The sequence below is a fragment of the Hippocampus comes genome, unplaced genomic scaffold (assembly GCF_001891065.2).
Source record: "Hippocampus comes isolate QL1 unplaced genomic scaffold, H_comes_QL1_v1.1 scaffold261, whole genome shotgun sequence".
Classification (NCBI taxonomy): Eukaryota; Metazoa; Chordata; class Actinopteri; order Syngnathiformes; family Syngnathidae; genus Hippocampus; species Hippocampus comes.
The window spans coordinates 6,192,593-6,210,331 of record NW_017805824.1 but is presented as its reverse complement, the minus strand read 5'-3'; the positions used below and the strand labels follow the sequence as shown (position 1 = coordinate 6,210,331).

Below are 17,739 nucleotides of genomic sequence, written 5' to 3'. Positions count from 1 at the left end.
TCACCTGATGTGGTTGTGGTTGTTTTGCTTCTGGAGATAATTCCTTCGTCTGATTCTGGAAGCAGTCAGTGCCAGTCTATTGGAGGAGAAAGAAAACATCAAGAAAGCACACGCTAGGAACTTGGGTAACGAGCTAATTAAATACAGTATTCCAAAACATGTTACATGTTAATGAAAATGGTCCATCATGTATTTTGCCCTGAATGACCACTGTGTGCATGCTTGTGCAACACACAGTGGTTTAGCTCTCACTTGGTGGTACTCTGACTTTGGTAGTGATGTTGACTACCAAAAAGTTCCTTTCCAAGCCGATACTAAGAAGAAATTCAAGCTGGTATTCGTAATACCGATCCAATACTTGATCCAATACTCTCTGCAAATAATGTACACCTAATGTGTCTGCTAAGCGAACAAAATTACAGAATTTCAAATCATAGTTTCATCAAGAATACAGGACATCAGACTAATGTGTTTTATTTATTCATTGTAAACTCAGAATTATCACGTATTGAACGTCGAAGTCATACACGCTGTTAATATTCACTCTTGAAGACATATTTATGTCTTTGCAGACTGCACACATTCCATTTCAGGTACTCATTTATTATTTTTTTCTTTTTCATTTTTGGGGGCGGATATCACCAAACGAGGTAGAATCAGATTCGGTTCATCTCTAACCCCAAAAATGAAAGATTGATTATTACTCCAAGCAGGAACTTTTAAGCCTTAAATGCACACTGAAAAAAATTCTGATGTTTCAGAGCGCCAAGCAAATCAGGCGTATCATTATTTCCCATCTCCCAGGGGGAGATATACCTATAAACGGGTGGGCTTGGCACCAGCACCGGCACTATAACCAACGGCATCATTAAACTGCAGACCAACGAACCACCACATTATGACTGCTTGCACAATATAATTGGATCCAATAAAATATCTTTATCAAATATTCTGTCCACCACTGCAAACTACAACCACAATAAATAATAAACAGATTGTTAACCGGCTTAACGCTTTGCTAAATACCTCTCTGACAAACTCTTCCTCTCTGTGTGACGTTGGATTTGAGCAAGCAGAATTTACCAACATCTCCACTGGACATTGCACCCCGAATCATGACTGACTGTGGATATTTCACACTGGACCTCAAGCAGCCCGTTCCTCACCTGCCAGGCTCAGAAGTGGCTTGGCCTAAGAAAGTTGTAGCCCATCTTCTGGATGCATCTGAATGCGGTGGTCTTTGAGGCTGTGACTCCCCCAACATTTCACTCTTTCTGGATCTCTGCCAAGATTATTGAATGTTCCGTTTGACAATGTGCAGAAATCCACGGTCATCTCTTTTACCGGTGCATGTTCTCCTGCCATATTTATCCCTTCAACTAGACTTTCCGTTGATATGCTTGGACACAGCTCTGCGTGAACAGCCATCCTCCTTCGCTATGAACTCGTGGCTTACCCATCCTAGGAATGGTATCAATGATTGGCTTCTGGGAAATTGTCAAGCCTGCAGTCTTCCCCATATTGCACCGAACTAAAACAATTCAACCAACCTGGAGCAATTTAACCTGTGCAGGTGCTTTGAGTTTAGTCGATGAGTAATGCGTAAATCATTCATGACCCTCAAAATTTTGAGCTGATTTCTCCGCAGTGATGTAATTTTTTAAAATTCTTGTTTATGTGGGTTTTACAAGATGGATGCTTAAATTTTGTAAAAATAAACATATTTGAAATTGTTTAAATCCATCATCTACGAATGTTAGTTTTTGATCGGAATTATGGCAATCAATACATTTTTCCATGATATTGAAATATTTTGAAAAGGGTCTTTATATTCTCTGTTTCAGATTGGGTTGCTTAAAAAAACATGCATTCACATTTAATTTCCAAAGAGAAGCAGAAAAGTAATACGTCTGTAACACTGATGAGCGGTCAGGGCCATCAATGCCTTCTCGGCATGCCACCACACGATCACAAGTACTGACCAACATCCATCCATCCATTTTATAATCCGCTTATCCTCAGGAGGGTCGCGGATGTGATGGACCCAATCTCAGCTGTCTTTAGGCAGTAGGCGGGAGACACCCTGAAGTGGTTGCCAGCCAATTGCAGGGCACACATAAACAAACAGCCATTAGCGCTCACACTCACACATAGGGACAATTTGGAGTGTTCATTTAGCCTGGCATGCATGTTTTTGAAATGTGGGAGGAAACCGGAGTACCAGGAGAAAGCCCACGCAGGCACGGGGAGAACTGCAAACTCCACACAGGAAGCCAGAAGCCGGAATACAACCTACAACCTCTGCACTGAAAGGCAGACGTGCTAATCAGTTGAACAACATTTTAACGTGTTCTATAAAATTGTATTCATGTATTTCTAGCAATCTATTCTCTTTTTATCATTTCTCTTGGCTGCTCTACTTCCATCACATGCATGTTGATGCTTGATGTAGTTATTTATTTTGTCCAATCAGATTACAGCCTCTGCTTTATCAATCTAATCTGCTCAATGCCTTCAGAATCAGTAGGGCTTGCTGCTTATATCGTCCTACAATAATGCCATCATATTTTCTGCATGCAAAACACAACTATAACGCACATTAATACATTTAATAATCAGCATCCGAGTTGACTATGTTATATTGTATTATATTTTTGCTTTTGTCATGTAATTTGATAAATATTGAAATTCTGAATTGCTCTATAGATAATGTACGGTATGCAGCACAGTTGCAGTGCTGTTATATTGTGGTTTTGTATCGTATTAAATCTATATTTTTGAAATGTTAGTGGTGGTGCAGTGTGACATAAAAAAAGATTTGTATTTACCATTTGTACAGCTGGTGAGAGAAATGCTTAATTCGTTACGATAATTAATTTGATTTGTCCTGAAATGTGGAGCTCTTCAGCTCTTCAAGTGGCTTAGTGTAAATTGTTATCGCTTTTCCATAAATGTGCTGCAAATCTCCACCTCAGCGCTTGAGATACTGCAGAAGCTCCTACTTCAGAAAATACGGCTTTTGCTGTTCACATGACCAAACAGGAATGAATGGTCCTCATCTGAGAACCACAAATAATCACTAAAGTCTGGGTTGCCATCAATTTGGAATGTGGGAGGAAACCGGAGTACTGTATACGGCGAAAAATGAGACAAATATTATATTAATTATTTGCAACAGTTTTAACAGTCATAGTGTGTTTCAATCATTGTTGGGTCACCCTGTTTGAAGAGAGGTAGATTAAGTTGAGTAAGTACCCACTAAAGGCCCAGGTCCCAAATGCATGGCCGGCCACTGAAAGCCGGCTGCTGGGAAACAGCCAGGAGTTATGGCAACATTCACCAGCAACCACAATATAAATGCTTTAAATGAATCAGAAAAGTTCTCTCTCTCCCTTGCTGCAGAGGTTTTAAAAGCATGCCAAAATTACATAATTGTGGCACACTGGTGAACCTTGCCATTAGTACACTTTCACTATGGAACAATCTCCTCGAGATTTTTATAACATTGACTTCCGTAGTCTCCTGACACCAATGTCTATAAAAATTTATCTGTAGTACTTTTTGCTAGCCACTTGTCAAAATTCCTAATGGGCCTTTTGAATCCTTTTGGTTTTCACAAGTCTGAAGAGGTTATTGAGAGGCTCCTTGACAGCTCGGATGTCAACGTTGCCTGAATCTTAGAGTTGTTCGCCAGTGACAATGAGGCAGCAAATTAACCAAAATTTGAATAGCGAATTTCAATTATTGTCTATCTCTTCTCATTTTGCAGTAACTGCTTTCAAATTCAATTCCCATTCAACATTGCACTCAGCTACAGATTTTGTTTAATTGAAGTCTTCCAGCAGGAACTATTTGGAAACCGGAACAGTTGTCGTTGAGAGTGAAGCGCTTTTATGTTGTAAGTCTCCATTTTTAAGTGATATCATAATGCAAGTATTCCTTCCATCCATTCATTATCTGGAACAGCTTATTCTGTGCAGGGGTCACAGGGAGCTAGAGCCAGCAGACACTGGTCAAAGATAGAGTCACAGTGGGTCGTTTACCGCTGACCTTCAATTACTTTGGCTAAATTAATCGGTCTATGGGGTAAAGGGCAAATGTCTCAATGAAGAAAATATATATCTATTTCCACATCCCCATCTATTCCACACATTATTGGTATTCACACATACATAGGACAATATACTTTATATATACACATTTAAACTGTATATATATATATACGGTATATATACTGTATATATAAAGAACTTCATTCAGTCCTTCCACAAAGTTTATGGATAACGACAATAATAAAGACAAACTAGATTTTTAAATCCTGGTGAGGGTTTTGAATGGATGCTGGTGGATTCAAGCCCTTGGGTTGCATCGTGGTTTAATTACTGTTCAGGCTCACCTCCTCCATCTGGCACTTTTTAACTCCACCATTTTCTCTCCTCATTACGCCGATGTTCATGGGGGTTTTGCTGGTTGTGATGACTCTCTGAACTTTAGAGATATCCTATTAGGAAAAAAACAAACATTTTAGCCTGGGGTTAAAAATAAAATGCAGAAATGGCTCGTTACTTGCAACGTTGAATCTGAGCATCCTGAAAAGTAAACAAGTCTGACTCATAATGGCGTTGTTTTGTTTGCTGTTTTAAAATTAATTTATGAAGTTCAATCAATCAAATGTATTTGTAAACCATAAAATTCAGATCAGTACAAGAACAATTAAAGAGGTTACACAAAAGATAAGGATTAACCAAAAGGTACTTCATTCTTTGCTCCACATAGCAAAGAAAAAGATGCCTTCGCCAGTATGACTGAGCCTTGTATATATTCTTTTTCTTCCTGAAAAATTGATAGACATGGTGTTGAAATGTGCAATGTCGAAAGGTAATGTTTAATTTAAGCAAACTTAAAACCTCAGAATGTGAATTTTTCCGCATGGCGGGTTTCAACAAAATTGTGCCACCGACGCTGGAAAAAAAAAAAAGCATGCAACCATTGTCCATTTTTTCTTGAACAATTTTATGAAAAACCTGAATTCCAACAAACTTTTTTTTTTCAATGAAAGGTTGAACGATTGATCATTTCTTAAAATCGAAATGGAAATGTTCAGACAACATGATTAGGCGATTGCCACAGCTGAGTGTTTTTTTTTTCCAGCACTATTATCGCACCAGGGTCACCATTCAGTAGAGACGAGCCATTCGTCAACATGTCACGCCAAACAATCAGTTCTGAGCTGGTGATTTAAAAAAAAAAAAAAAAAAAGAATTGTTGCATCCACATCACACCAGTCACTCATCCCCCCCTCGAGTCCCTGCTTTCCTGGCTGCTCGCAAACTGTGAAGAACGTAAGGCGCAGAATGCAATGCTGCATCAATAATCCACAATTTATTTATTTATTCATTTATTATGAATATCTTTATTGGCAGCGGCCACATCATAACAAGGGTAACACCAATACTGTCTCAGTCGTGGGAATGATCAATTCTTCTCCAATAGTGTATGACATTTTCGCCCAAGCAGTGAGTGGTTAACCAGCAAGTATTGCACTCTCAAGGCACTTAACATTGGTTGACGAATCCGTTTTGAAGGCTTCGTTGATTCATTGGGGAAGGTTCTTGCCGCATATTGTTCAGAGCGGGCTTGGTGTGTGGGAATCACCTGACGCTATAAATCCATATTTCAAGTCGGTTTCCCGGTATTGTTTGTGAAATGCGCCTTTCTTTTTCCTCTTGGGCATCGGCTCGCATAGGCTCGTGTTGAATTCTCACTGGGCCGTTGACCCGTTGCAAAGAAAAAAAAAAAAGATTTATATATGTCCCTGTATGTATGTATGTATGTATGTATGTATGTATGTATGTATGTATGTATGTATGTATGTATGTATGTATGTATGTATGTATGTATGTATGTATGTATGTATGTATGTATGTATGTATTTATGTATGATAGCAAGCAGTAGGTCTCTTATTAAAACAATGTTAAAACCTTGAAAAAGGACTGCCTTCCGCACGCAACCTCTTGAGTGTCCTTGCATTTTGGGTGCAATAGCTTTAAATGTTTTGATGGTATGATGCAATTTTCTGTCACATATTGCACAGAAGTTTGATTTGAAGAAAATCGTGAATCTAATTGAAATGGCAATACCCGCCACAACAATCGCAGTTCAGGCTTTTCCTCAATATCATTCAGCCCTAGTACGACCATTTTTGTTTTTGCATCGAAATAAGCCCACAGGACCAGAACTCACTGTTGAATGATTGATTTCGCCACTGATTCTGACCAGCTAATTGAGAATGAAAGAAATGTTGCCAATCACCAGCTAAAAACGTGGAGGTTTTCTTTCACAAACAACAGAGGGCACTGTAATGGGAATATGTGTTTGATGGACAGTTCAGCCTCTTATACTTGTTAGAGGCATGAAGTATTAATTTACAAGTGGTTTAGATATGCAGTGTTGACAAGAACATGGTGTATGCTATGCTGATGGTTTTTAAATAGAGTTCATAGAGATAAGCTCTGTTGTGTATTTTTATTTTTTTTTTACTTTTTGTTTTCAGTTAGCGACCCATAATCACAGAATACAAAAATAAGACAACACTTCTGTATACAAGTCATAAAATAGCGAATACAATTTTGTGTTTTTGTCCTTAACGCTAATGTGAAACCTAACCAGCCTACATCATTTATTTAATTTTTTTTTTTAAGCCAAATGTTAGGAAGAAGAGCCTCTCGAAAGGAAATCAATGTTGACACGTTGATTTTAATGAGATTGCATGACCAAAGCAGAGGCGAAAGAAGCTGCAGCATTAAGAGACACTGTTCCAAATGTAACTGCCTGTTGCAGCAAACTGCTCAGGGCTGTTATACAGTACTGTAGCTTCATTCACTGGACCAAAAATGTCCCTTGAGAGTATAAAGCAAAGCATTTTTAGGATGAAAACAAACGATTTGAAACTCGCTGTCAAACTTTTTCTTCTGACTTTTTTTGGACAGCTCCGTCAAGAAGACTTTTGGAAGAGAGAGTGAGTTGAGTGGCTGATAAGCATTGCATGCATTATTTCTCTCGTCTTGACAGCAACCATCAGAATCAGTTCACAGCCGAAAAAGGTTTTCGTTTCATTTTCTCTCGCTAGCGATAGCGGAAGGAATAGATTGAACATGCTGTTTTTGCTCATGCGTTCATAATGGATCATCCCTATACAGCATGAGAAAAACAGATGTTAGTTGTGAACAGGATATGTATAAAATATTGTCGGAATGAATGGGATAATGTGTACATTGTGGCTTCTTTGTGCTACAAGTGAGGGGCTGGGCTGGCTTGTAAAAGGTGATGTAATGGTTCCTCGGGGCAAATTATATCATTGGATGAAACCATCAGGATAATTGGTCAAAGAGTATTGGTAAATAAGGCCAGAGTGGGGTTTTAGGCCCACAGGACAAATTACAAATGTAGACATCGAACACACACACACACACACACACACACACACACACGCGCGCATGCTGAGAGCATATGGTTTGTAGTACCGGTATTTACTTGCTACTACCGGTTAACTGCTTTTTCGTTGTCACTTTGAAGTTATCCATTTTGCTCACAATATGGTTCATTAGTTTACGGGATTGACACCTGTCAATGGTTTGTGAGTACGTCACTACTGATATGAGTGTGTATACATTTTAGGGTTATATTTTTGATCTTTATTTGCCCGAGTAGTGGTAGAAGGATTTATTACTTCAAGAATTTACATTAGTTGGGCTCCTGGTTGACAAATGAATGCTTTTCTCTCCTGGTACTCAGAAATGTGGCTCTTATGAGTAAAAGTATGCCGACTCAAGGTGTGCATGCTCTTCGTGGGTGTGCTATTGTTTGAATGTATAGATGAGTGTGTGCAGTGGAATCCGAGGCATGTTCAGTACTGTATATGCATCTGAGGTATCGAGATGTTGAGCACATGTCCCTGTTTTAATACACGTGTTTCATAGCACCCGGGCGTAATTCACATTTGTTATATGATGCGGGTATATGATCCATCAATTCATGTTATGTACTTCTGTCAGTACCAGTAACAAAGCGGCAACCTACCGTGGGCGCTTGTTTCGCGAGCACGTCCTTCCCTGTATATATATTGACAACAACTTGAATGGAAAGAGAGGACACATTAGCTTTTTTTTTTAAATTTGTATCATCTATATTAAGAGTAATTTTGAAAAAGAGGAGATCTTTTTTTTTTAACGACATAAATTATTTCAAGAGTAAAGTTGACTTTGATGAGCATCTGGCCGAAATGAAATGGGACAGTGGTGGACAATTGAAGGCTGCAGGGGCGTGGTGAGGAGGATGGGGGGCTGCTGCCGGTCTCTCTTGATAAAATGAGCAATAATAAGACGGATTTCTTCTCGAAGCACAGTGTTCCAAATCCTTCGACATTATCTTTCATCACTTCGATGAAAATTGCATGCTATTGGACCACAAGCCACGGCCTTCTCTCCCCAAGACTCTTAAATATGAAGCAACTTCCACTGCAATCTTGCTGATTTCTGCGTCCTCTCACTAATGAATCTTTCACTGGTGAGTGGAGCTTTGTGAATGTGGGAGAGGCCAAGTCCATGAAAGCCCTACGATGGCATCCATGAGAGCTTAAAGCTCATTATATGAACTCAAACAAGTAACACAGATTGGTGTCACTGAGCACTTGAACAGACTACCTTGCACTTATCCTCTTTGGATGGCAAATGCTGAATCTACTCTGAAGTGTGCTTATGAAACACAAACATCATCTGGTGGGAAATTTGCACTCTCTTTATGAAGGAAGATTTTTTTTTTTTTTTTCCCAGACGAATATAAAATAGCAATTCTTACAACAATATGAACAGGCTAATCGCCAAAAAGATTTCCCTCCTAAATATTCAACTGCTTCTTGTTGTGTCTCTGGCGTGGCTCCCTCTCTGTCAAACAACCCGAATCAAATGTGGGGGATTTGCCTCCCTCCTTGACAGCAGTGAAGAAGGATGGTGGCAGAATCGTAGCCTGAAGTTGCGAACATTCAAGAACACCACCTTTTTCCTTTATGCTGCTTCAACTAACTGCTGCTGTTTTGCCTTGTTGGGAATAAATTTAGTAAGAGTTTCATATTCTAAATATTTAATTCCTTACTTTTTTTTTCCATTAGTTGTTATTACTCTAATATTGGTGCATCATTTCATTTTCTGTGCATTATCGCTTTTTGAGTACTGCCTTGAAGGAGACTAGGCCCTTATGGTGGGGTTCTACCACAAATGCATGAAAAAAAAAACTGGGCATGTACAGTAGAATGAGTGGAGCTGTGGTGAGTTACTAGACTGGACACAGTGAGCGAGTGTGTTATGTTTTGTATATCCTTTTTTTTAATCTTATAAATGGCAAAGTCATTTTAGCATCTGTCATGTGAAATGATACAATAACACGAAATGACTAATATAATACAATCAGCCTTATTGCCTTGGTTCTTTGAGAGTTGAAGAATGTTTTTGAATAACTAGTTTTACTTGGAATGTTTTTTTTGTATGTCTGTCAGTGCAAGTTCTGTGCCATCAGTGTGTGATTTTAACTTTAGGACTCTATTTGTAGTGCTCTCTCTCTGTCGCACTGCTTGGCAACAACAACAAAAAAAAAAAAACAGAACTAAAAAAAATAAAATAAAAATTTGAAAGTAACTACATATTTGTGCACATAAAAATAATTGTCAAAATAAAGTGTCCTCTTTTGAGATCAGAGTACAGCTCTGTTATGAAAAATAATTCAGTTCACTTTAACAAAAAAAGAAACATCTTAAAATATCTATTTAATAATCAAAAGAAGACTGACAACGTTACCGGCTGTCAACGATGAATATTGCATCGTTGCACTGAACTGAGTTTAAGTGAGACGCCAAAGCTCTTTTGTTGCCTGAATACATATTTTAAACTCTCTCATACCACCTGAAGGACCTTCACGTACCCCAGGGAAACGCAATTCCCCATTTGAGAACCACTGTTCTAATATATCAGTAACGGCCCACCAAACTCGTCACCCTTTTGCTAAAACAGAACACACACTCGACCTGGCTACCACGCATGCTTGATTTTGGTGAATTTCATCATGCATCTTACAGAATACAATATAAATATTATAAAAAAAAAACAACAACAACATTATATTGTCTTCAGTAAAACATCAGCATTTCTGGAGGAGTGCGTTCTTTTGTGACCAAAAATAGTTGTGGACCATTCTCTTCCACGAACAGTGAGGGCAAATATGTGCTGTTACGAAGACATAATTTTAGAACGATTTGGCAGGGATTTCAATGAGATCTGGCACACCTCCATACATGCAGACAAAGTGGACAGATGGAGCACCCCAGTAATCTTTACAGCAAGGGCTGACTCAGATTTATCAGACAGGCAGTCAAAGTGTACAACGCTTAAAGGAGATAATGGCGATAATAGAGTTTGAATCTTCCCCTCCAAGTGGAGTGCAGCTGTTTTTAATGCAAACATAGAAAAGGTAGTGCACAAACCCAACACTGTTTTGTGTTTTGACTGTGCAAATAAGTTAGGGAAAAAGAGGGAAGTAGATACACTTTTGTATTGGCCCATTCCATTTTTGAAGTGTTTGAATGTGAGCACAAAAGCGTCAGTTACATACGCTTGTTTTTCACAATGTCACTGACACCGGTGGAGATGGCGAAACTGAGACATGATAAGGGAAAGAAATGGAAAAAAAAAACCATCTTCGTAGCATGTCAAATCTCTGAGGCACCCACAGAGCAAATTGTGACTGCTTTGACGGGAGAAAAGCCTCTTAAAGACAGAATTGCTCACCAGAATCAAGGCAGATAAAGCACAGCAGTGCTGTGGCCGACCAGATGATTTCAAAGTGCCTGAAATGGCTGCTTTTCAGAAATCAGAACGAACGCAATCTCTGATTGGACGTAACACGACTGCTTGGTACGGGGAAAATACACAAAAAAATTGTCCTGTGATGGATGTGCTGTGGTGCAACGCAGACACATGTTGTTATATATTTATGGAACTAATAGACTGTAAAATTTGGGGTATTATTGTGGATCATGACATGCAGACTCATCAAAGAATCATTCAAAGGCTACTTGATACAATGATTTCGTACATCTAGAATAACGATTATAATTCAGTTATAAAGTTGTCCTTAGTTGTTGGCTGTGTGGAGAAACGTTTGTGACTTTTGAATTCCAGAGTCAAAAATGAGTAGTAGCTTGCCAACAATCATATTGGAGTCATTATGTCTCTATCAATATCTGAACGGTGTGGAGAATCTAGCGCAATTCCATATGGCACGGATGAGCAACTGCAAAAAAATGGTTTGAAAATTCATTTTCAAAAGGGTACATGCTGTAAAATCAATTTTGGGCATTAGAATTCAAAGATGGTGTCAAGCACAACACACGCAAAATTAAGGCCTTGATATACAACCGTACTATTGCAGATGGTGTCACTGCTCCAAAGATGACAGTGCGTAGGTTTTACGATGAAGCAATCACCCCTTACTTGTAGCAAATTAGATTCAATAAATTCAGTAGACTGAAAGTGAAAACGACAAGCTTTTACAGCAGTTTGGCTTTCTTCCTGAAAAAGTAGGGCCATCAATTCCGAGAAACAACGGCACATTTTGCTCTTTGTTACATCGTCTGCACACATTGACGTTCTTCATGACACATACTGTTGGTTCAAGGACGGCGGAGAATCAGTCTTCCGTAGGCCTGCGGTAAAATATTATTGGACCAAATTTGACAACAAAAGTGCTTCTTTTTGAAAAGCATTAAAGCCGATGGCACTGAGCAAAATAGTGAATTACCTTGGCATGGGGCTGTTGAAAGGTGACTCGGGAGCTGTTGATGAGTGATGAGTATCTGTACAAATGGGAGGGGGAGGTGGGAAATCTGTGGCTGCTGCTGGGCTGGTTGTGAAGGACGGCAGAGAAGCAGATGTGAACTGTGTCCTTTAGCGCCTTCATCTGAGACTCCTGTACCCAAAAGAGATTAGACATTCCTCCCGATTCCTCAGAGTATTTTTTGTCATCCATACACTTGACAAATTGATTTTATGAGATGACAAGCTCTAAACCAGGGGTCCTCAACCTTTTTCGACCCGAGATCTACTTTTCAAGCAGCCGCCCTCCTGCAATTGACTGATTCAGGGTCAACGCACCTTTTCCAGCTTGCAGGAACTAACCGCATGACACTTTATATTGGCCATTTGGTTTATGATACAGTGGATCCTGTGATATTTGTGGGTGATAGGGACCTAAATATCAATAACAATAAAAAACACGAAGAAACCAAGAAAAAGAGTGGTCCCCCCTCCCTAACCCCACACGCAAAAAAAAAAAGAATATGACAAAAAAATACGGTAATGAGTGAATCCACATGTCCACAGTATATTCCTTTGGGACCTATTGGATGACTTCGGATGATTTCCAGACGAACAACCATATACACCCATATTCACACCAGTCACTGAGTGGGAAGCGATCCCACGCTCCCCGCACACAAGTGAGGGGAGTGTACCACTACACCTTCCAGACACTCAACAAACCTTTTCCTAACACTTGATGACTTGTTTTCTGATGTATTTCATACAATTATTAAGATGTTATCCTAAAGTAATAACTGTGAATTTGAGGACACATTTCAAGGGCCTTGAAATAAAGCAGCCCTACTAGAAAAAAAAATCAACAAGTACTCACCTTGTCAAGAGCAGTCTTCTCTAATTCTTCCTTGGCTATGGTTAACTTGTGTTCCAAGTCCATTAGCTGCTGTCCCTAGAAAAGGACAACTTTTGAATCAAAAGACCCTTTCAGCATCTTATTGCCGTAACACTATTAAAACATGCATTCATTCAAAATACAGACACGCACACTCTCAAGTAAAAACATTAATAAAAAAATAATAGTTCGATTCACGATGTGAGATTTCTTATTTCATACTTGCTGGTGTTTTCATCTTACGACATTCACTGGCTGACCAAGTAAACAAAAGTCTCACCCTGCTTCAAAAGCTCCACCATTATCCAAATTCAGAAACTTGCAAGATTGGGATTACATCTGTTGCCATGAAGTCTTTTGGACATCTCATGCTGGACCACTTAAAGTGTATCACTGGACCACAGTTAGACCCCTGCAATTGTCCTACCAAACAAACAGGTCATTGGACGACACTGTCAACAGCGGGTTGCATTTCATCCTGGAACACGTTGACAGCGCAAGGACCTACGCGAGTATCCTGTCTCATCCCTGAACTCCTCTCCTCCAAGCTATTCCGGCTCAGCATACCAACCCGCACCATCAGCACTGGGAAGGATGCCTCCTCTGCGGTACTCTACTCCCTCTACACTAACGACTACACCTCAACGCCCCCAGTTGTCAAAACTCCTGAAGTTTGTAGACGACACCGCAGTCACCGGCCTCATCAATAACATGACGAGACTGCAAGTGACAGGAAGTGGAGCGGCTAGTGCTCTGGCCAACACAACTTGGAGCTGAAGACAATCAAGACTGTAGAGATGATCGTGCAATTCGGGAAACATCCTTTGCCACAGCTACCCCTCACACTGTGCAACTGCCCTGTGTCAAACATCAAGCCCTTCAGGTTCCTGGGTAGACCAACATCAACTCGATCCTGGAAAAGGCCCAGCAGAGGATGTACTTCCTGTGACTGCTGAGGAAGCACAACCTGCCACAGGAGCTGTTAATGCAGTTCTACAAAGCAGCATTTGAATCAGTCTGGTTTGGTGCTTCAACAAAGAATGATAAAAATCCAACTGCAACGGATAGTTAGGACCTCAAAATCATCTGTTCCCCCTACTCACTCTTGACGACTCACACACTGCAAGAACTTAGGCAAGGGCAGGCAAAATGCTCTTGGACTCAACACACACAAGACACCACCTTTTCCATATCTTTCCTTCGAGCAAGTGCAATTGAATAATTCACACTAAACCCAGCAAACAATAGCTTATTTTTCCTTGCTATCGACAGTAATTTGAAGTCTTAAACCAGCGACAGGTAAATTATTAGTTTACAAACGTGCTGTTTTATCAACTATCGTACAAAGTACATCCCGTACATAAAAGTCAGAGAATCACAATATTACCTTCTATGCTGCATTACTGGGCAGTGTTTTATATTAAGTGTCATACTGTATATATGACACACAAGACCCATAATTACTATCATTGCTCAAGTTTCATCCCTGAACCGAATAATAAACAGCAGGGCCATTCATTTCACACAAAAAGCCCATCAACAGAAGAGCCAAATGAATCTCATTATTAATAGCTTTACCATTACGATGGAACAAATTGTGATAATTTGCATGCAGATTGTGTAAAACCAAAACTGACCCCGGTGGTCTGCTTTCAATCACTATCTTTTATTAGGGTTGCTTTTACTGGCCTTTTGAAATTAAACATTCTCCGTGCTTGGAACAGGCAAGGTCGGCTAAGCCATCAAATAGTAGGTGCAATATATTGGTTGGTATATCCTTTTCAATAGTATTACCGTACCAGCATAGGTAGTGAGTCACACTGTTGAAACACTGAATATTTGCAAACTTGACCTCATGACAATGCAGGTTTCAGTACACACACACATACACACACACACACACACACACACACACACACACACACACACACACACACACACACACGCACACACACAAAAAAAAAAAATCATCATTTTAATTGGTCAATTGCATTTTCAACTCAACGGATGTTTGTTTGGAGGGTATTGGTTCTTGATGGTTGATTGATTGAGGAGAATGTCGGCACTTGTTTTTTTCCGCCTGGATGGGAAACTTTTTTAAAAAAGCCTCATGTTGTTCCGCGGAAATGTTGGTGCTGTTGGACTGCCAACGATGGTATGGCTGCATGGATGGATGGGTGGCTAGAGGAGCTGTGGAAAATAGGATCGTGATTCTAAAATATTGACTTATACCTGCATAAAATACCTCGGTATCGGTATTGAAACGATACCATGGCAAAAACTTCAGTAAGCACACAAACCTCGTGGGTTTACATCCACAAGGGGCTAAATATCCTAAGAAGTCTTGCTTTTCTCCTTCTTCCTTCGTTTAGTCAGTAGTTAACTATGCTTTTGGTAACATCTACGTTTAATCATGGCTGCGCAGAGCTCACAAAGTAGTTGTCTGAGTGTGTGTTGGCAAATGCCAATTTGTGTCGGGCAGAACCCTTTTACGTTACAATTGGTTCCTGCTTATAATCACCGCTAGATGGCACAGGAACACTAACAGGGAAACAACTCAACTCCATCCAGCCATCCATCCATTTTCATATCCGCTTTATCCTCACAAGGGTCGCGGGTGGTGCTGGAGCCTATCCCAACTGGTTGCCAGCCAATTGCAGGGCACACAGAAACGAACAACCATCCATGCTCACACTCGCACCAAGGGACAATTTAGAGTGTTCAATCAGCCTGCCATGCATGTTTTTGGAATGTGGGAAGAAACCGGAGGACCCGGAGAAAACCCACACAAGCATGGGGAGAACATGCAAACTCCACACAGAGGCCGGAGCTGGAATTGAACCCGGTACCTCTGCACTGTGAGGTCGACACGCTAACCACTGGACCACCAGGCCCCCACAACTCGACTCAGCTAGGGTATATAAAGAATCCGTAACACCATATATAAGGCACATCGGATTATAAGGCGCACTCTTGGCTTTTGAGGAAAAAAAAATGAATGCTTTTAGGTGCGCCTTATAGTGCGGAAAATACGTTTGTCGGTTTGTCTGTAAATCGAAAAAAAAAATCAATAATTAGCAATTTTGACTGATATGAAATACTTGTGAAACATTTTTCAGCCATATCGCCCAGCCCTACTAAGCACATTACAAAAGCATTGATTTAATCCGTATATGGATTTATTTGACATTTTTATAGTTGTGTTGACAATTATTAAGTGGGGAATTGTACCAGTCTTTCTGTATGTGTGTATGTTACTCACCATCGGACGCTATAGTTGCTTGTTTACTTTCAAACTTAGCTTGTATCAGACTTGAGTGACATCATGCATGCTGTGATCATGACATCACTGACCACCTGGTGAAAGAAGACTTCCAATTGCTCCTCTTTCATCTATAACCGCTTCAAACAACAAAATGTATGTAGGCATGGAGAAAAAGAGTTGGTTGTTTTGGTTGTATTGTTGATAATGTTTTATCTCATGTGTTCTGTAACGTGCTTTCTAAAAGTTGCAGATATTGTGAAAGTGCAATATAAATAAAGTGTGGCTTGATGAGTGAGTCATGCAGTTATAGACAAGGACATGGCTCATCTCTCAAAAATGTCTTTTTTTCTTGCCTGAGGGGTTACATCTGTGTGGAATCTTTTAGAAAATATTGCCACAACAAATAAAAAGTAGGCATATTCCTTGATACTAATGTTATTTGAACAATATTGATGGCGACCAGAAAAAAACCCCAAAAACATTCAATTGCCATATTTCAAAGGCGCCTGTGACGCAATATTTTTGCTGTCAGAATACTGGCAGAGGACATTTTAATACGATGCTGCAGATGGGAAAACACAGAATGTGTTTACATCTTATCACAGCAGATAATACAGACACAAAATGTTGCACAGTATGTCAGATGAAACAGCGCAAATCCGATGTGCTAAATTACGAGTCCAGGTTGGATTGGCTAGCAAGCGGCAGACATTTCCAGCCTGCTCTCACAGTTACTTCTAAAGGGCAACAGAAGATTGTGTGCACGTACGGATGTGACTGTGTTGCATTATAGAGAGCCATTACAGACATTGCTTCGTGCATCATCAGCAGATAGTCCTCTGAGGAATGCAAGCACATGGTGACTGACCCAGAAATGCTGACTTTCAGGGTCACTGACTCAAAGCTCCATATTTATGTGTCAGTCCATTATGGAGGTGTGAGGTCAGCGGGGTACAAGCCATTTCGCTAGATGAGGCATGCGACTACATCAAGCCACCATTCTTCTTTCATATTTGTGAGCCAGAGGCGAAACAGCCCTGAGCTAAAGTTGAAAGAGGTCTTCCAGAGTGGAGGCTCTTCTCATCGCAGGACTCCCAGTTCCTCTTAAGGCTCTCTTACATACAAAGTACTTTGTTATAACAGAGAGAACAAAGACAAACTTGCCTGGTTTTTGTGTTTGCAGTTTAATGCGGACTGTGGTGACTATTTTATTGCTTGAGCAGGTCAACTAAAAGTCTGAAGTCCTGTTGTTTTTTTTTGTTTGACATTTCAGATAATTTGAGACACTGAAGCCATGTCCACAGGCTAGCGGTGAACATATTTGTACAATGGTAGGATTACCTGATAACAAACCCAAAGCTAAAATGCATCTCTATTGGATTGCCAATTGTTGATTAGATGCAGACGTTAGAAAAAGTCTGAATTGATTATAACTTTTTCATCTTTGGCACAACGTTAGTTCTGAGCTTGTGATAACCAGCCAGAATGTAATTCATGCATCCTGTCTCAAATTGTCCTTAAAATAATTGTATTCAAAGTAAGTGTTCAGATGATGTTGTCCTTATCTATATTTATATTTTATTTGGTAAACTCATTTTGCCGTTAAGGTTTCATAATTTTAATTTGTTTCAGGGCTGGACTGTCATGAAACGATATGATACGTGCGGTAATGTGGTAGCACGTGCGCACACCTAAGCATATTCGCAATCACCTCTGT

The 17,739-nt window shown here is 39.9% G+C and overlaps 1 protein-coding gene across 2 annotated transcripts in view; it reads right to left on the bottom strand.

Moving 5' to 3' along the window:
- The window catches only part of luzp2 (leucine zipper protein 2), a 125,324-nt gene that overhangs the window by 6,423 nt on the left and 101,162 nt on the right, over positions 1-17,739 (bottom strand). The window contains exons 8-11 of one of the 2 annotated variants that reach the window (XM_019886548.1): positions 12,740-12,814; positions 11,849-12,016; positions 4,397-4,501; positions 5-76 (exon numbers count right to left, since the gene is read on the bottom strand). In XM_019886548.1, the coding sequence (XP_019742107.1) occupies positions 5-76; positions 4,397-4,501; positions 11,849-12,016; positions 12,740-12,814 (420 nt within the window). The remainder of the gene's footprint in view (positions 1-4; positions 77-4,396; positions 4,502-11,848; positions 12,017-12,739; positions 12,815-17,739) is intronic. The other variant, XM_019886549.1, reaches the window with a different exon arrangement.